At 51.8% G+C, this 19,335-nt stretch overlaps 5 protein-coding genes across 5 annotated transcripts; 4 read left to right on the top strand and 1 right to left on the bottom strand.

The window, feature by feature from the left end:
- Positions 1 to 2,689: 2,689 nt before the first annotated feature.
- BDV17DRAFT_152284 (uncharacterized protein) lies at positions 2,690 to 3,478 on the top strand. Its single transcript, XM_073754505.1, has one exon. The coding sequence runs from the start codon at positions 2,771 to 2,773 to the stop codon at positions 3,317 to 3,319; it is 549 nt and encodes a 182-aa protein (XP_073613280.1). The 5' UTR covers positions 2,690 to 2,770; the 3' UTR covers positions 3,320 to 3,478.
- A 1,036-nt stretch (positions 3,479 to 4,514) lies between these two features.
- On the top strand, positions 4,515 to 5,954 carry BDV17DRAFT_293440 (camp independent regulatory protein; the record flags this gene model as incomplete). Its single annotated transcript, XM_073762614.1, has 1 exon — positions 4,515 to 5,954. The coding sequence occupies one exon, from the start codon at positions 4,515 to 4,517 to the stop codon at positions 5,952 to 5,954; it is 1,440 nt and encodes a 479-aa protein (XP_073613279.1).
- Positions 5,955 to 8,046: 2,092 nt separating this feature from the next.
- Positions 8,047 to 10,325, bottom strand: BDV17DRAFT_269229 (uncharacterized protein). The gene is made up of 2 exons (XM_073758557.1): positions 8,798 to 10,325; positions 8,047 to 8,705 (listed from the first exon to the last, which is right to left on the bottom strand). The coding sequence occupies exons 1-2, from the start codon at positions 9,848 to 9,850 to the stop codon at positions 8,247 to 8,249; spliced, it is 1,512 nt and encodes a 503-aa protein (XP_073613278.1). The 5' UTR covers positions 9,851 to 10,325; the 3' UTR covers positions 8,047 to 8,246.
- A 727-nt stretch (positions 10,326 to 11,052) lies between these two features.
- BDV17DRAFT_293438 (cardiolipin synthase) lies at positions 11,053 to 12,378 on the top strand (the record flags this gene model as incomplete). The annotated part of the gene is made up of 4 exons (XM_073762613.1): positions 11,053 to 11,118; positions 11,165 to 11,486; positions 11,534 to 11,798; positions 12,255 to 12,378. 4 exons carry the CDS (start codon positions 11,053 to 11,055, stop codon positions 12,376 to 12,378), a joined length of 777 nt encoding a protein of 258 aa, XP_073613277.1.
- A 1,969-nt stretch (positions 12,379 to 14,347) lies between these two features.
- On the top strand, positions 14,348 to 19,257 carry atrF (ABC drug exporter AtrF). Its single transcript, XM_073754504.1, has one exon. The coding sequence runs from the start codon at positions 14,504 to 14,506 to the stop codon at positions 19,076 to 19,078; it is 4,575 nt and encodes a 1,524-aa protein (XP_073613276.1). The 5' UTR covers positions 14,348 to 14,503; the 3' UTR covers positions 19,079 to 19,257.
- The last annotated feature ends 78 nt before the right edge of the window (positions 19,258 to 19,335 follow it).

Genomic DNA, 19,335 nt, shown 5'->3' with positions numbered 1-19,335 from the left:
TGCAATCACATCGGAAGGCACGCCTCAAAGACTTTGTAGGGACGCCGATCGTCTTTATCCTGTCTTCAAGCGGCGAGTAAACTCTTGCTAATGCCATGCAGCTTAGCCAGGTTCGCACGGAAGGCGCTACTACGGAGTACTAATGCAATCATCAAACGATCCAAGCCTAACAGATTCAAGCAAATTAAGCGCCCAGCTGACGCAACCGAACGATGGGGTCCATTTCCCCAGACAAAGGTGTTCTCCAACTTCTATAAAACTGGTTTTAGTTTTGACAAGCACGCGCCAGCCGTGATCGTCTCCAGTTCATCCGCATTGTCGGGACTCACTAATCACCCATCCTTGTTCGTCCCCTCTCTCTGCTGTACTTGACGCTCGGAACTTCCGGACCGATTGCGTACCTGGTGTCCCTTGGTTTCGGAGACGCTGTTGATCCTCAGTGTGCTTAGACGGCCCTTCGAGACATGTCACCATTGATAAGGCCCATTAAACAACTTCTGGATCTACGGGGGATCTCCCGCAAAGGTTTTGTGAAGGCCCGATATAAACTCAAAAAACGGGCCCTGAACCCTGACGTACCGAGGATTCGCAGCCCACGCAACTCTAATCTTGAGACCCCTGGCTGCCACTATTTGTGTGGAACCCGATAGAAGTTAAATACAATATAATATTATTGTTTTTGTGAGATGTTAATGGCAGGGTAGGAGAGATCAAATCTCCTATCTGCTCAAATCGCACTTCAAATTGCCCTGAGCAACGTGGACTCGGTAGGAACAGGCGATCGGCAGACGGACCTCAAGGATCCCAAGTCTCTGGGTTTCTAATTAATCGCAACTTCTCGTCTGCACTCTGCCTTTTGTCGGACCCGAGTTCGTCCGAGGACTCAGCATGAGGCCCAACAGTTATGGACCTACCAATAATGAAGCTGCGCCTACCTGGATAGGTAAGCGGCGCTGATCGTCAGAAACATACCAGCCTCCCGAAAAATAAATGAAAGCGAAACACGAAGCGTTGAAGACGATCGGACTCGATAGAGGATTGTAGGCTTGTCCTGGCAGTGCGCACGGTTCGCTTCCTAAGACTCTCTCTAAGACTCTGGGTTGGCTGGGCAGTTGGTCGCGAGCTCTCGTCGCAGTTGCGGTGTCATCCTCTGCCAGTTTTCTGGAAGCTGACGAAGACGACTAAAACAGCCACAATCATGAGATCTGCTCACGCACGAAAATCGTTATTTTGCATGCTACCAATCTACGCAACAGAGCAAAGCGGCAGCACGATATCATTACCGACTTTACGAGGAATTTCACACCCTTCCACAGAGCTCGGACCGCTTTTGCCAAACTGGGGCGCCACGAAATGATGTCGTGCCAGCGTTGATGTTGGGCAAGCCGCTTTGGAATTCTATTTGATGTGGGGGACTTGAGGATGCGAAAGAATTTCTAGTTTCTCCAGATCGCCAGTGAGACGCAATGACGTCCAGACTCCAGAACCCGCACTGCGCAGGCTTGCAGTTTCGCAGCCCAACCCTTTGCCGAGATCTGGATGCCTTGACTACCCGATGAAGAATTGCCATCACAAGGCAAATGGGATGGGTGCTACGGGACGTTGATATCATGGTGCGTCTGGACGACAGGAACAAAGCATATATCACGGCGCCTACCACGGGTGGCTACTGGCCAGGACCTCACGGTCTTTCACCATAGCACAGCGGGCTCTCCTATCGGCACAGGAACCGGATCCCTTCTGCAGGCGATAACGTTGAGAAGAAGAGGATGGGGCCGTGACTGGAATGAGGCAATGTTCAGACGACCGGGGATAGGGTCGTTGTTGCAGACTAGCGCGCACTGGCTGCTAGCGCACGTAGCCTACCCAGACTCCTCCGCCCCTAAGCGCACTAGATGAGCTAGCGCGGCCCAGCAGAGTCGAGGACCAGCGCACATCATCTTAACTCCGCCAGGGACGCGGGCTTCATTGGCAGTTGGCAGTCGCCAACCCACTCTTGCCTCAACTCGAAGCCGGCAGGTGGAATTCATACCTCGATTGCACAAAACAGGCAACAGGGAATAATAAAGCGAGGGAAAACATTTCCGGCATTTGAATGCCGACTGAGTAAAAAGCATAAAAGTTGAAGTACTAGGATCACCGATGTATCTCCGACGATATACTGAGTAAGATCTGGAACTTGGGAAAGATGGGAGGCTTGAAGGTGTTGTGGTAGTCAGCCATGGTTACTACTCCGCGGGCGTACTGTGATGTACAGCAGATTGATGTTCATCTGTAAGGTGCAAGGACCCGCCCACCCCCTCTTCCCAACCAGAGTCGGCGCGGGCAGTCAACCAGCTCCACCACTGGGCTGGCAACCGACTATCCATGGTACGCCCGGGGACGATGACCGCCACGACTATTACTCTTCTCGTCGCTCGGATCTCGAGTCCCTCGGCCAGGGCCCTGGAATTATATGCAATCTATCTGACGACGGTCGGCGAGCAGATCCCGAGCAGAAGATAATCAAATTAATTGAAGGCGAGCGAGCTCAGTTGCCAAAACCCCGGCACAAAACGGGGTACCTGCTTTGTTTCCCGCCGTCTGGGAGAAGCTGCCAGCACTATTAGCAGTAGCACCTTGGTCCTTCGCAAGCAGGGCAAGCTCTGTCCCTAACTTGCTTGCCAACCGTGAATTAGACTGCCGTAGTCTTCATTGACCTTCCCAGCCCAGCGGTGTCGGCTTATTTGCTAGTTTCATAGTAGTTTGAACTGTTTATCTCGCCCTTGCAATGTGTACGAGTACAGACTATAGTATACGAGGACAGACTATACAGGCCAGGAACAACAGCTACTCCATCGTCGATTGCGCATCAATTGTCATTGAATTGGCAGAACCCAGCTCCGGAATTCAGGAGATGGCAGATGCTGGCTGCAAATCTGAGCTGAGCTCTGGAGACAGGAGATGGTCTCTCAGTCTCTCTGGTCTCTTCTGGCGATCCACCGCCTGTCGGTGCTCCTGCTCCTTGGGATCGCTAGTTGCAGGCTGGCGGCGCGGGCTGGCTCAACTCACTGGCCGCTGTTGTCTGGGTCGCCCCGCCGCCCTTCCGGCCATCTCTTCCTCTGAGCATCGCATCTCATCTCTTCCATCTCATCTCGTTCTCAGCAGTCCCAGTCGCAGTCCCCGTACCCGTCCTGGTCCGCGTCCTCGGATGTCCTCTGCTCTCCCACTTCTACCCACACTAGCTCGCTTCCGGTCTAGCTCGCCGCTGCTCTGCCATTCATCATCACCACAATTATTGCTCGCCAGTCATATTATCCATTATCCAATATTATCATAATTATTATTATTTCATTTTGTTTCAGCACGATTTATTTCATCGACCCATTCTTCGTAGAGACAAAAAAAGAAAAGAATAAATGGTTTCCCTAATGCTGGGGACATGCAGGCTAAGGCCCATCTCGATCGTATAAGACTAAGACAGACTACCTGGACAGTACTTGACCTGACCAGCTCGCTCCCTCCTGCCTTGTCCAGTACTTCACCACCATGTTTTAACTGTCTTCCGTCCTTCCGCCACTACTGCTGTCTCGTATGCTTTCCGAAACATCGTCATCGTCCAGCCTGTCTCTGAACTCTGGCCATCGCAACCCTCTCTTTTCCGGGCCAGTCGCCGCACCATTCTTACTTCCTGCTCAATAATCACTTTGAGTTCAGGAGAATTAACTTCTCTTGACAGCAGAAGGGCAGGGAATTCCCGCGCCAGGGAGGCGTCGCAGACCGTGGAACCGGCAGGCCAGAAGCTCCATCAGCCATCGAACCGGGGCCAGATTGATCGCTCGATTCGCTTTGGTTAGAGGCGCGGCGTCCGTGCTTGCTGTCGATCTGGGTCTCGCAACTCTGGGACGTGGTTCAGTAGTCGCAGTGTGCTTGTGTCTGGAGGGGAAAGCTCCTCATCCTCCCTTTCCCTTTTCTATGGTACGCTGCCTGAACCTGACGACTTCCTGGACCTGTCATTCTCGCTACTTTCCCAAGAGTCTCCGGAGGTTAATCCCCTCCTCTCGCTCCCTGACCACCCCCCCCCCCCCCCCAATCTTCTCTTCCGCGACTAAGTCTGGTAGCTTCTTATTATTTTGCCTTCGCGACCTGCCTTTCTTCCCCCCGCCGCCAGCTTTATTTCTCCCTCCTTATCCTTTTCCTTGCGTCCTTCGATCTCTCGCTATCCATTATCCTCTGTCAACTGAGCGCAGCTGTTTTGAGCTCCAAGGTCCCATCTCCCGACTTGACGACGTCCACCGCGGCAGCGACATCACATTCGCTCTTGCCCTAGTGTCAGCCCTGATACTTCTTTCTCTTTTACCCTTTCTTGTGGACCAGCCACGATCTTGAAGCTTTGAACTCTGATCTCTCGTGTGGGGTTTAACTCAATCGATTTACTTCTGCGCCTTTGAACTAGGTTCGAACCTCCAAAGTCAAGTTGCAGAATACGAGCTCGCCAAACAAAATCAGGGAAATCATAATAATACTCAGGAACGATGGTCAATGGCACGTCAACGGTGTTGGAGCCGACCTACACAGGGTACGTCGCGACAACCGCCGATGCTCTGATTCTGTTTGAGGCGTGCTTAACGGGAGTGCTGCACCATGTGCCTCGCCGGCCTCACGATCGGGAGCGCAGCCACCTGGTTCGCAGCGGAAGCGTGTTCATCTACGAGGAGAATTCATCGGGGATCAAGCGATGGACAGACGGCGTGACGTGGAGCCCCAGTCGCATCCTGGGCAATTTCCTGGTCTACCGCGAACTGGAGAAGCCGTTCCCTCCAGGTGAGAAGAAGAGGGCGATGAAGAAGAATCCTCGACGTCCTCTTCCGACAGGGAGGCCTGGGGAACCGTATGCGCGACAGGACAGCAACGGCGGCAGCTACTCCCCGACACCGACAGCTGTTCCTGGTGGTTACGGATCAGATAGGCCTCCGCAGTCGGACGTTGAGAGAGCACTGGTTGGCTCGCTGGTGGATTCATACGGTTTCAAAGAACTGGGCTTGGTGAAGAAGACGATGAGCGTGACCGTCTCGGGCGTGACTCATCACCTGGTATCGTACTACAGCGTGGAGGACGTGATGCAGTCTCAGCTGGCGCCGCCATCAGCAGTTGATTATCTCAGAAACATCCGGCCGCGCCCAGAGCTGACGCAGAAGCAAAACTTCCGAGCCCCGATTGACGAGCTCGAAACCATTGGAATCGAGAATCCAAATGATCCCCACTACGGTTTCGTTGGGTATCGCGGTCAAATGGTTGCGACGCCAGCAGCCTACTCAGTGCAGGCCCCCCATCCGGATTTCTATATGCACCCACAGCACTACGCAGCGGTAACGCATCCATCGCAGGTTGCCCCAGTCAGCAGTTTCTCGCTCGGCGGTCCAAGTCCTACTCAGCAAACCTACCTGCCCAATCCCACGTTGCCCCCGCATATGCCTCAGCCGCAAAGACCGGAAGACTACACCCAATTACGGCAGCCCTCTTACGGAGGCTTTGACCCAGTTGGCCACGGAGCCCTCTCTTCCTCGATCCAGTCAAGTATCCCGCCCTTGCCGGCAACCATGAATGAGCACGCGCGGTCGCAGTCAGATCAGAGCCAATCCGTATATCGGAATTCCTCGATCTCCTCGCGAAGTGCTGCAACCGACGTAACCTCTCCAATGGACCCGTCAACACCAGCAAATTTCTCACGACAATCAAGTTTCAGTCTGGCCGGTCAGCTAGACGGGGCGGCTCATTCGCCTCTGGAACACCGTGGAATAAGCTTCGACGCAAGCGTGCCCCGGAGGGAGTCGCATCCTATGCCAACGCAGTTTTATCCCGGCAGTGAGCGGCATCAGTTTCAGTACCACATGAGTGCTCCAATGCCTGCGACTCACGCCAATTACCCAGCCACGACATGGGCGGCGGCGGCTCCTGCTCAGCCGCAGATATAATTACACTTAATTTGCATATTCCCGGTTTCCGGTTATTCTCTTTTCGATGTTCGCCTCTTTCGTTTGATGTTACCGATTCCCGTGATTCCCCTATTGTCTTTTTCAAGGGCGGCAGTTTGGGCATAGACTCTGCATATTCGCTACGACTGATTACTACCCGGATGATGCAAAGCTCTTAGAGATAAGATGACGGTGGCTGTTTAATTCTGTTCCTCTACGATGATACGACAATGCTGATTCTGAGCCTTTTTCCTAAAATTTTCTTACTCTGTGTCCTGTCATGTCATAGGGAGGGGTTACCGGGCATCTGTTGGATTTGGCTTCTTTCTCTCCGTTCTTCCTGCGGCTTGCTTTAATGCGTTTACGAGCAATGGGTCGGCACGGTTGGGCGGTATTCTGATTCTGTGCTTCGTTCTCTTCAGCAGCACCCAGATCACATGCTTTCTTTTCTGTTCTTGCTTTCGTTTGCGTACCCAGTCATACCCATCCCTCTCTGCTATCTGTTATGCGAACGCATAATCCTGGTGTGTATGGCTACGGAATTGCTACACCCTCAGACTATGGTTATGTTTGAGATTCAAATTGAATTATGGCTAGCTTCCTATCAGAATCAATCACATTGCTAGGCTCTACAATTAACTTCCTGTGGCTGGTACTAGTACCATAGTCCATAGTAGATAACAGGCCTGAAGGCTAGAAGAGTTTTTCCATAGAGTTCATCTGAGTCGAGCACACCCACCTCAACTCAAGCCAGTCAGTCCACCCAACCTAATCCTAATGCAAGTAAGATCTATCTGACCCTGATTCCTGAAATCTGTTCTTCTAACCTCTGACTTTTAATTTCACATCAATTACTAACAGCCCGCCTCTCAAGTCTCAACGCAAGGGGCAAAGATTCATAACCTACCCCACATCAGCAATCACTCCGCACTGAGAATAATTTTCAAGTGTTTACTTGCCTACTTGGTAAAAGTAGTCGAGGTCGGGTTGAGTTTGCCAAAGGTATAGTGGGTACGTCCCAGCCCAACTGACTCGAGCTCAATACCACTTCAGATTTAAGTTGGCCTCTGTCTTCAGGTTGCAGACTAGGACTCTGCAAGGAAAGTCGATATGGATTATGGATGTAAATAAGTTCGATCCTGATGATGTGATGGGTCATACTGTCATCTACCTATTACGGAGTATAGCACTACTAAAGTTATGTCCCGTCCCCGTATAATGGATAGGTAGATGGTATCTGACATCCATTTTTCTAGTGGTAGTGGGAAGGAGAAGTGGCATTGGTATACTAATACTGACCGACGTAAAGCAAACGACTCCGCATGATTAGGGTCCTCAACATCCAATTTACACGCGGGTGCCTAGGCGTGAGCCATGCATTCCTGACATCAGCATAAATAAATGCATACCTTATGTATACACAGTACGACCAGCCCGGAGGCTCGCACCTCCTGCCTTTCGGTTTAATTCGGTATGGTTTGGTTTCTTTTTACGCTAGAGGTAGGCGTCGATGTATGTATGCCTTGATTGAGGCCGGCTTGTGAAATTGATTACGTGGGCTGCTAGTACTAGTAGCCTCTTGGTATCGTGTATGCGTTATGCAAGGGGAGTTATATAGATTATTCGTAGGAAAGAAGGGGGCTGATATCAAATCCCGGTCATGCATTGACCCCAGGCGGCGGCGGGGTGGGGGCGGGGCGTCAACATGATGAGTCTGGACGGAGTGGCTGGTGATAATGATATTTCAAATCATGGCTCCTTGTCTAAATCGATATGGATGCGTTGATAATGCATGCATGCGGTTGAACTGCCCTGATTGATCATGATGCATGTATGCAGTGGACGGGTGGGAGGGTGAGGATACTACGTAGTACGTTGTAAAGAGCTTCGTAGTGTTATGTATATGTATATACTCGGCCATCTTTTGACTGTTTGCTGTCCTGTGTTTGGCATAATATAGTACTAGTATGTACGCATAGGTGGTATTGGGTATCATCATATGGTAAGCATCCTCAGTACAAAAAAAAAAAAAAAAAAAAAAAAAAAAAAAAAAAAAAAAAAAAAAAAAAAAAAAAAAAAAAAAAAAAAAAAGGGGAGGGGGAGAAGGAGAGGGATGCACGTAGTCAACAAATAAACACCCTGACTTACGCCATTGCCGCGGTGTCGGGGTATAATTGAGACAAGACAAGACTTAATGAGACAGAATGCGAAATGTGGAGTGAATCTGGTGAGGTAGAAGCAAAGCTATGGTACCTGGAACAGTTCGCCTATGTCTCTGTCTCTGTCTCTGTCTCAACGAGGCCTCTCTCGATACGCTTCACGCCGTGATCGAGACCTAGTATGTCGAGGACTCCTATAGCCATGGCTCTCGTTCTGCTCCCGACTACTCATACGCATGGGAACATTCAAGTCAAAATCTGGATGCGCGTTTGCGTTTGCGTTTGCGTTCGTAGGGTGGTATTGACGTTCAATCACGCCGCGGGCTCGTGCTCGCGCGCTTGAGCCGAGGTGTCGCGGCCATGATCCTTCTGGAATCCCGTCGTGAGCTTGACTTTGAGGCTGAGCTTGAGCTTGGGGGTGAGCTTGGCCTCGCTCTTGTCCTTGGGCCTTTGGGTAAGGGTACGGATAAGGGTATGGCATTGCTGGGGTTGGAGCTGGAGCAGGGGCCGGGGCTGGATCCGGAAGGGGGAATGGTGTTGGTGGAGGCAGCTGTATATCGTTTTGGTCGTGGAGTTTGGTTCCGGTTGCTGTCTGTTTCGCCGGTCAGTAACATCACCGAGACAATTTGATCTCTTCGGGTCTAGAGGGAACAATTGGTGATGATGCGAATGGATCCTGCTTACCACAACCTTCTTCCCCGGCATCGACACATACTCATCAAATCCATTTACCAACATCGCGAAATTAAACCCCTTTCTCTCCCTCTCTCTCCCCCTTGAGTACCCATCTCCGTTTCTTGCAATCGAAACAGCCGTCTCAAACCTCTGCCCGACGCTTCCCCGAAAATCCACCCCCTTCTTCCTAGCAACCCGATACTTCTTAAACAACTTCAACCACCACCCCGGATAAGCCCCAAAGGTAAACCAACTCTGAAGGACGGGTTCGATCTCAACATTCAACTCAATCCTCCGTTCATGCAGCGGTACAGTCCGCGCAACTAGCATCGCAAAGGTAAATTCCCGAGGCAGCCCCGAGCGCTGCAGACTGTTCTCCTCGAGCGTCCAGACGATTTGGCTCGCTGGGGCGCCGTTGAAGCTCCGTACGGAACCTTGAACGCGGAGCATCTCGTACCGGTTGAATCGGCCATTGAGGGCTGCGGTTGGCGAGAGTGATGCTATGAGGGGCAGCTGGGCTATACCCAGGGAGCCAGCGAGAGAATAGTTCCACTGGAGAGTTTCGGGCGACACGACGCCGTGGAGGAAGTGTGGTGCGTGCATGAGGAAGTGCGGATGGGAACGAGGCGCTCTGTGGGATTTAGAGCTCGAACTGGAGCTACTACCCGCTCTTTCGTGCTTGATATGGCTGTACCTAGGAGTCGGGTAGTGCAGAGACGCGCGGATGGTGGCCGCCTTAAACCGGTGATTGATTGTGTCTGGGGAATGAAAGACGAAGTTGATGGCCAGGAAGTCGACATGGTCGATGTCGCGGTCTGAGACGGCTGCTGTAGAGTAGTGGCCATGTTGGAGGCGCTGAACGTGTGCTGTTATGTAGGCGCTGTTTGGAAGTTGACGTTCGTAGATACATGGTCTGTTGATGTTGAGGCGGTGATCTGGGATGTTTGGATCTGGCTCTGAAGACACTGTGTCGTTTGCTTTACCTTTGTCTTTCTGGGCTGGGGTTGGTTGTGGTGCCTCTGTGGAGGTCAAAATCGGGGCTGTGATATGGTTCAACACCATGGTTGTAATTATGGCTGCGGTAGTACTGGTGCTGTGGAAGGTCCATGGATGGAGTGTTAGTTGGTGGGATGAAGGAGTAATGTCAGGGATCTGGAGTAGAGGCAGTTGAGTGCATTGTGTTATGTCACTGTTCTTCTGGCAACACTTGAGACATGCTGGAGCTTGTCAGGTGAGCAGCCGTACCGTCAGATGAGAAGACCACCTGTAGGCGGCCGTGGCACTGTTGGCAGGTAGAGCGGGTAAGTACATCTTTCACTTGGTCTGCTGGATATATGCCTTTCGGTTCTTCAATGGTAGCTAGTCGATCAAGGTCGACATTCCATCGAAAGCACCTCGATAGTGGTGGAAATATATAAAGCTACAGTTGGTTGCGTAGACACATGCGCATATGCGCCTTGACGAGGGGATCCCTGCAGCAATAGCAAGTCACACAGATAGATCCAAGCAGCTGATAACAGCCGCGACCAACAGCAGTTAGATGACCAAGGATACTTGGGATGCTTGTTGTTGAGGCGTCGCCGCCGTGAGGAGATGGATAATGTCACATGACCGGATCAACTAAAGCCCGGTCCGATGCCGAGCGTCAAGCTTCCTGTCCAGCAGCTTCGCATTTTGTATAAATTTGTTTTTTCTGCTATACAGTTGTAATATTTGCCATTTTCTCAAAACAAAGTCGTCATTCATTCACTTTTTGCTTGTTCGCTTCCATTCTAGATCCTACTTGCGGTTCACTAGATACCGGCTGCTCCAGCGTCCCCTGTTACGTCAATTTCTTGTCCACGTGAGCTGTTTGCTATAGCTTCAACTCCCAGTTCCACTCAGGATCTCGGTAATTGTAAGCAGGTATACCTCGGGTTGAGCTACATGAAATTGCCTTACTGTTCATAGCGCCCCTGTACCTGGATGAGCCAGGTCAGGGAAATCATTCGTTGGAGACAATAGCACTTGCCAGCATCGCCCGCCAGCAAACCGCAGATACTGCTACTTGGCAGTATGGTAGTGCCCATCTGTCCAATGGTGCTTCGCGCATCGAGACTGTGCTCGCGGCTGCCAGTCTCCAGTCAAATTGGGCAAAGCATCGCATCCAGGTGGCAGGCGCATATTCGGAGGCCGAGCTCGGGGTTATGTCGAGCGTCTATATTCACCCTAGCCACGCGCTCACAGAAAAGACCTGGCGTTATCGCAACCAAAGACTTCCAACAATGGCCGAAGTTCACCCCGCAAAGAGGCTCCGCAAAGAAGTCGACAGACGCGGACAAACCGCAAGAGTTCGTTCCCCTATCTGCTCGGGCTCTAGTCACTGGTACTGACCAGTTTAGATCTCCCGCGAAGAAATCACCCATTCTCTCGCGGATCCCACTGCCTACCACCCATGAAAACATCTACACCGTCCCTAACATTCTCACATTCTCTCGGCTGGTTGCTGCCCCGCTAGTCGGCTACTTCCTCGTGTACGACTATCATGCGACAGCCCTGGCTCTCTTTGCCTATGCAGGCATCACAGACCTCATTGACGGGTATATCGCACGGCGATATAACCTGCAAACGGTTGTCGGCACGATCATTGACCCAATGGCTGATAAATTGCTGATGACGATTGGTGTTGTCTGTCTTGCAGTTAACGGGTCAATACCTGGTAAGTTCGTGCCAACATCTATGACGAACTCAAGCTGATTTGAGTAGTATGGCTCGCTGTGATCATCCTCGGTCGGGACGTTGGGCTCGCCATCTCGGCGATTTACTACCGCTGGATATCGCTACCGCCGCCGAAAACCATGGCCCGATATTGGGACTTTTCCCTTCCTTCTGCGGAAGTGAAGCCAACTACAGTCTCAAAGGTCAATACGGCGCTGCAGCTGCTCCTCGTCGGGAGTGCGATGGCGCTTCCAGTGCTCCCAGAGGCTTTTATCGACGCATGGAGTCTTCGGGAATCAATGACTGCATTCCAGTAAGTTTGCCACTTTCATTGTCTTCATGAGTTTGCATTTTTTGTGGGATGGACTGGGAAGCCCTGGCGGTATGTCTAGCTTGTTTGGAAGAAACCAAGTACATACGACCACAGGGTGTGGAGAACAGGGCTTCCCGTCCGCTCAGCCGTACTTAAGCCACACGCCGGCTGGTTAGTAGTATGGTGGGTGACCACATGCGAATCCCAGCTGTTGTATGTTTTTTGTCGTTTTTATTTTTTTTTATACTTACTACTTTTTCACAGAGAGCAAGACTTCCCGTCCGCTTAGCCGTACTTGAGCCACACGCCGGCTGGTTAGTAGTATGGTGGGTGACCACATGCGAATCCCAGCTGTTGTATGTTTTTTTTTATTTTTATTTTTATTTTTATTTTTTTGTTCTTTGTGTTTTCTCCTTTCCTTTATCCTTCGCAGATTCGCTTAAACTAACTTTATAGGTATCTCGTCGCCGCGACCACAATCTGGTCTGGGCTGAGCTACGTCTGGTCAAAAGACGCCGTGAAAATCCTTTCAAAAGAGGAAGTCCAGAAGCGCATCGCTCGAGCAGCGGGGAAGAAATAGAGTGGTCAAGACATCCAGCTGTACAGTACACTAGTCAACATCCAACAACAACGAGTATAGAGCAGAGTGGGGTGTATCGGTTATCACTTTCAAGTGACAAGCACAATCATGCATGCATGCGTGTATATAGGCTATCCAACGGAGCACGAAGCAGCAAATAGCAATCGACCTATCGACTTTGATTCGACTTCGGCCCTTGGCGATCGTACACCGATAGACTTATAGACTAGCCCAGGGCCCATAAGCAGCTAATCTGGGACTAGGAAGGTGCCGCGCGCAGCGGCGTGCCCTATGTGATTTGCGAGAAGTATACAGTCCATTCCTCAAAGATTGGATCACGAAGCGGTGTATACGTATGTTATACGTATGCGGGTGAGGAAGCAACTCGCTTACGCTTACGATGTGATTGATGGTTATGATCACGTTCACCAACACAAGCAATCAATTCGGACATCCGGTCGCGACTGGGCGCCTGAATAGGCATGGGATCCCGGTGGAGAATACCTACGATCAAGGTTATGTATAGCAGAGGAGTATTATTATGCCCGGAGCCGGCAGTATAACTGAGTTATCACTTATCAGATAAGCGAACGCATGATTCAGAAGCACATGGCGGAAACAGTGCACAACCCATGTTGAGGAATAAAATTCCTAAAAGGCTAAACTTTGATTCTACCAGTGAACACCCAGACCCGGGTTGGTCTGGTCTGAATCAGAAGTAAAATCATGAGCAGTGAAACCGCAACCGCCAACCAAGCCGAAATCTCGATACCGCTGCCGCTGACTTAGAAGTTAGACCACTATCTCGCCTGCCGCAGAACGGCTGAGACACATGAAGTATAAACGAACGAAAACAAGGCATCCGAACTTCAAGCCAGTGAAGCCACCCATCGAATCGGATCCACTGTGACAGTTGGGACTTGGGACAGCGACCGAACTTGGCAGCTGATTGGGTACCGTGGACTCCGGGCTCCAAGTCTGGAAGGTGCTTCAGGCGCTGAAGCAAACATGATTCAGGCTTGGCATAAGCAGACATAAAGAAAACGTGCTGGGGGCGAGGCCATGAATCAGGGTGCATGTGCTGACTTTGTCTTTGTGAGGGATCGGCTGTGGCTCGGAGACTTTTGGGTTGTCGGATGGATCGGATGGATTATCAACCACCACTGGTTTTCTATACTCTGGCTTATCCATGTCGGATATATTGTTGATTACTACACCTGTCATAGGCAATCATCTTGAGCATCCCTGAAACCTGGGAGACTGAGTCAAGTCTTCTCATTCTGGTAGGTAGTAGTGCCGTATAATCCGTGTAGACTATATTTATCCTGTCGAGGTCAGCCGGAAATAGACCCCGATAAACGATTGCTTATCTCCGGCTAGCCCAATCAGTTTCGCCGCAATTCCGTCGGTTTCAGAAATTTTCTTTCTTCACCAACTCTTGCAAGACCCATGATCTCGCTCGACCTGCCATCAACTGCCCAATAATCATGTCCACTGTCATCATGACTCATGGAGCCTCCCCTAACGCCCCCACTGGTTGTCGCCCAGATCAGCACGGTTCCAGTCCGCGCTTTCTTCGGGCTTCCAAGCTTCGCTCCTCTTCCACCCTTCCAGGCTTCTAGGCTCCAGTCGCCCCTCGGCTAGGGCTCTGCTTAGATCTCCCCGATAACAAAGAATTATTCAGTTTTCTCCGTGTTTCCCTTGTGTTTCGGCCACATACTGACAAATCCGAGCGCCTGCTTACCGGCTGCGACCCGCTCTCTGGGCCAGCACCCGGAGTTAGTAATGCTAACCTCCAGCACTTTATAACCATGACGCAGATCCACCCTCCTCCCCGACTCTCGACCCTTTCTCTGCCATCTTTTCTTTCTTTCTTCCCTCCTGCAGCTTTTCGCTAAGCCTGCTCGAGCTTATCGTCCTCTGCGTGGACGCAAGCTGGACCCTCTCTACTCTTCTTTTTTCCTTTTCAATTGCGTTCAGTTGTACATATCAGCCGCCAACGGCTATATATAATAACCACGCCGCTTTCGTTACCTCCCTAACCAACCAGACCGATTCCTAAAAAAATCCATACCCGACTGCATAGTACATTGTTCCAAACCTAATATTGCTCGAGCAGGTCAAAATGGCCGAGGAAAAAGCTCACGGCGCGGGCCTGCAGCAGATACCGACTGTCGGGAACGAGGTCCCGTCCGACACCACGATGGTCTCTGGCTCGACTAGTGACACTGATGCCTCCGATGAGGGCCAGTGGGGAGAACAGGGCACGGAGCCTGTCTCCCGCCGTGGTGCCATGGAAGACTACGAAGAGATGCGCCGGGAATTGACCAGATTAAGTCTGCAGCGTACGAAGTCGACTACCAGGGATGCCAACCGATTGAGATCGCGCGCCAGCCAGCACCAGGACCCCGAAAAGGCTCTGCAGGAGGAGGACTCGGAGAAGGCGGACGAAGACGAATATGGCGGCTTTGATTTGACCGACTTCCTTATGGGCGGCCACCTCGAGCGCCGCACCACCGCCGGAGACCCTGCGAAGAAAGTGGGTGTTGTTTTCAAGAACCTCACCGTTAAGGGTGTCCAGACTGGTGCCTCTTTCGTTCGAACCCTCCCCGATGCCGTGATTGGTACCTTTGGACCCGACCTTTACAACATCATCTGCCGATTCGTCCCCCAGCTACGCTTCGGAAAGAAGCCACCCGTGCGCGACTTGATCCATGATTTCTCCGGTGCTATCCGTGAGGGTGAGATGATGCTGGTTTTGGGTCGCCCTGGAGCTGGTTGCTCGACCTTCCTCAAAGCCATTGCCAACGACCGCGCTTCTTTTGCTGCCGTCGAAGGCGATGTCAGCTACGCTGGACTCAGCGCTGCTGAGCAGGACAAGCACTACCGTGGTGAGGTCAACTACAACCAGGAAGACGACCAGCACTTCCCGAACCTTACTGTCTGGCAGACACTCAAGTTCTCTTTGATCAACAAGACCAAGAAGCACGACAAGGAGAGCATCCCGGTCATCATCGATGCCCTCCTGAAGATGTTCGGTATCACCCACACCAAGAACACTCTCGTTGGTAACGAGTTTGTCCGCGGTGTCTCTGGTGGTGAGAGGAAGCGTGTCAGTATTGCCGAGACTCTCGCTACCAAGTCCTCTGTCGTCTGCTGGGACAACTCGACTCGAGGTCTTGATGCCAGCACTGCTCTCGACTATGCCAAATCTCTTCGCATTATGACCGACGTCAGCAAGCGCACAACTCTGGTTACTTTGTACCAGGCCGGCGAGAGTATCTATGAGCTCATGGACAAGGTGCTTGTCATCGATCAAGGTCGCATGCTTTTCCAGGGCCCTGCGCACCACGCTCGCCAGTACTTTGTCAACCTTGGTTTCTACTGCCCCGAGCAGTCGACTACTGCCGACTTCCTGACTTCGCTCTGCGACCCCAATGCTCGTCAGTTCCAGGAAGGTCGTGAAGTATCGACCCCGAAGACCCCCGAGGAACTCGAGGCCGTCTTCCGCCAGAGCGACTTCTACAAGAAGATCGGAACGGATATCCAGACATACGAGAACCAGCTCCATGAATCCAACCAGGCAGACACGCAGCGTTTCCAGAAGACCGTTCAATCTCAGAAGAGTAAGACTGTCTCCAAGAAATCTCCCTACACCGTTTCGATTGCCCGGCAGGTGGCTGCTTGCGTTCGCCGCGAGTTCTGGCTCCTCTGGGGTGACAAGACCTCTCTTTACACCAAGTACTTCATCATTATCTCCAACGCTCTGATTGTCGCATCTCTGTTCTACGGCGAGAGCTTGAACACCTACGGTGCTTTCCCTCGTGGCGGTGCTATCTTCTTCTCGATTCTGTTCCTCGGTTGGCTGCAGCTGACTGAGCTGATGCCTGCGGTTTCTGGACGCGCTATTGTTGCGCGACACAAGGACTACGCCTTCTATCGGCCGTCTGCTGTGGCCATTGCCCGTGTGGTTGTTGACTTCCCGGCTATCTTCTGCATGTGTGTACCCTTTACCATCGTTGTTTACTTCCTCGCTGGTCTCGATGTCACGGCTTCCAAGTTCTGGATCTACTTCCTGTTCGTGTACACCACCACCTTCTGCATCACGTCCATGTACCGTATGTTTGCCGCGCTGTCGCCGACTATCGATGACGCCGTCCGATTTTCTGGTATTGCGCTTAATGTGCTGGTCTTGTTCGTCGGTTATGTTATTCCCAAACAGGGTCTCATCGATGGCTCTATTTGGTTTGGATGGCTGTTCTACGTCAACCCACTGTCCTACAGTTACGAGGCTGTTCTGAGCAATGAGTTCTCTGACCGAGTCATGGACTGCGATCCCTCGATGCTCGTCCCACAAGGCCCTGGCGTCGACCCGCAGTACCAGGGATGTGCTCTGACCGGATCCCAGCTCGGCTCGACGACTGTTACAGGTGCTGACTATCTCAACACGACCTTCCAGTTCACCCGCTCACATATGTGGCGCAACTTTGGTGTTGTCATCGCTTTCACTGTCCTGTACCTCCTGGTTACCATCATCGCTACCGAGACTCTGTCGTTCGTTGGCGGTGGTGACGGTGCCCTCGTGTTCAAGCGCTCCAAGAAGGCCAAGCAAATCAAGGCTGCTGCGCAAAAGGACAATGATGAGGAAAGTGGTCAGGCCGATGGCACAGTGGCGCAGTCTGGCTCTGACAACGAAGGCGCGTTCAACAAGATCTCCTCTAGCGAGCGTATCTTCACCTGGAACAACGTCGAATATACTGTGCCCTATGGAAACGGAACTCGGAAACTTCTTAACGGTGTTAGCGGTTTCGCTAAGCCAGGTCTCATGATTGCGCTGATGGGTGCTTCCGGAGCTGGAAAGACGACATTGCTGAACACCCTGGCCCAGCGCCAGACGACCGGTGTGATTGGCGGTGACATGCTTGTGGATGGCCGTCCTCTTGGCACGGACTTCCAGCGTGGTACCGGTTTCTGTGAGCAGATGGACCTGCACGACCAGACGGCTACTATCAAGGAGGCTCTTGAGTTCTCTGCTTTGCTTCGTCAGGACAGGGACGTGCCCAAGGAAGAAAAGCTTGCCTACGTTCGCCAGATCATAGATCTTTTGGAACTGGAGGAAATTCAGGACGCCGTGATTGGATCGCTCAACGTCGAGCAGAAGAAGCGTGTTACTATTGGTGTGGAGCTGGCTGCTAAGCCTTCCCTCCTTCTCTTCCTCGATGAGCCTACTAGTGGTCTCGACAGCCAGGCTGCGTTCTCTATCGTGCGCTTCCTGAAGAAGCTTTCTCAAGCTGGCCAGGCCATTGTCTGCACAATCCACCAGCCTTCCTCTATGCTGATCCAGCAGTTCGATATGGTCCTCGCTCTCAACCCCGGTGGTAACACCTTCTATTTCGGCCCCATTGGCGAGGATGGAAAGGACGTGATCAAGTACTTTGCTGACCGTGGCGCTGTCTGCCCTCCCGCGAAGAACGTCGCCGAGTTCATTCTCGAGACCGCTGCCAAACCGATCAAGCGTGAGGGCAAGACTGTCGACTGGAACGAAGAATGGCGCACCTCTGAGCAGAACAAAGCCATCAAGGACGAAATCGAACGCATTCACAACGACCGGCGCAACGCCACAGCCTCCGACGACCAGGGCGTGCAGTACGAATTTGCCGCTCCAACCTGGCTTCAATGCTACCTGCTTACCCGCCGCATCTTCACGGCGTACTGGCGCGACCCGTCCTACTACTACGGTAAGCTCTTTACCGCGGTCATCATCGGTATCTTCAACGGTTTCACCTTCTGGATGCTTGATAACTCCATCGGCTCTATGCAAAACCGCATGTTCTCGCTCTTCCTTGTCATCCTTCTCCCGCCCATCTACCTCAACTCTACTCTGCCCAAGTTCTACATGAACCGCTCCCTTTGGGAAGCCCGCGAGTACCCGTCCCGCATCTACGGCTGGGTCGCCTTTTGCACAGCCAACGTTGTCGCCGAAATCCCCATGGCCATCGTCTCCGCAACAGTCTACTTCCTCCTGTGGTACTTCGCCGTCGGATTCCCCACTACGGCCTCAGCCTCGGGCTACGTCTACCTAATGACTATGCTCTTCTACCTCTTCATGGCCTCATGGGGCCAGTGGATCTGCGCCTTCGCCCCCTCCTTCACAGTCATCTCCAACGTCCTCCCCTTCTTTTTCGTCATGACCGGTCTCTTCAACGGTGTTGTCCGCCCCTACACTGACTACCCCGTCTTCTGGAAATACTGGATGTACTACGTCAACCCCGTGACATGGTGGATCCGCGGCGCCATCTCCGCCGTTTTCCCGTCTGTCACCATCCAGTGCTCCACCGCCGAATCCACCCACTTCAACCCACCCCCGGGCCAAACCTGCGGCAACTACGCCCTCAACTTCGTCAACAACATTGCCGGCGCCGGTTACCTCACTAACCCCGACGCGACAAGTGACTGCCAGTACTGCCAGTACGCCAACGGAACCGAGTACATGTCAACTCTTAACGTTAAAACCGACGACAAGTGGCACTCCTTCGGTATCTTCTTGGCCTTTACGATCATTAACTGGCTGCTTGTCTACTTCTTTATCTACACTGTTCGTGTGAAGAAGTGGTCGTTTGGTATGGGGTACCTCTTTGGTGGTATTGGGGCTGCTATGTCCGGTGTTAAGAAGGTCTTTTCTTCGAAGAAGAAGAACTAGGCCTTGGCCTCGACTTGTTTCACCCTCTTTAGAAAAATGACAGGTGAAGGAAGAAAGAAGTTGATTGATTGGTTGCCTTGATCGATTGAACTCAAAACATCTACCTACCTACCTATTGATCTATTGATCCGTCTACATATAGGCACTGAGCGTTTCTGCTTATATTGGTTGCATTTGTGGCGTTTTATTTTATTTATTTTATTTTTTATTTTTTATTTTTTATTTTTTATTTTTTATTTTTTTTTTTTTTTTTTTTT

Source organism: Aspergillus undulatus, assembly GCF_047715775.1.
Source record: "Aspergillus undulatus strain CBS 261.88 unplaced genomic scaffold BDV17scaffold_42, whole genome shotgun sequence".
Lineage (NCBI taxonomy): Eukaryota > Fungi > Ascomycota > Eurotiomycetes > Eurotiales > Aspergillaceae > Aspergillus > Aspergillus undulatus.
Note: the sequence above shows the minus strand (reverse complement) of the source record. Positions and strands in the feature narration are given on the sequence as shown.

Excerpts from the sequence above, each read along its gene's own strand:
- BDV17DRAFT_152284 (XM_073754505.1), top strand. The coding sequence starts at position 2,771 with ATGTGTACGAGTACAGACTATAGTATACGAGGACAGACTATACAGGCC.
- BDV17DRAFT_269229 (XM_073758557.1), bottom strand. The coding sequence starts at position 9,850 with ATGGTGTTGAACCATATCACAGCCCCGATTTTGACCTCCACAGAGGCA. Across the intron at positions 8,706-8,797 it reads TGCCGGGGAAGAAGGTTGTG|ACAGCAACCGGAACCAAACT; the intron begins GTAAGCAGGATC and ends CCGGCGAAACAG.
- atrF (XM_073754504.1), top strand. The coding sequence starts at position 14,504 with ATGGCCGAGGAAAAAGCTCACGGCGCGGGCCTGCAGCAGATACCGACT.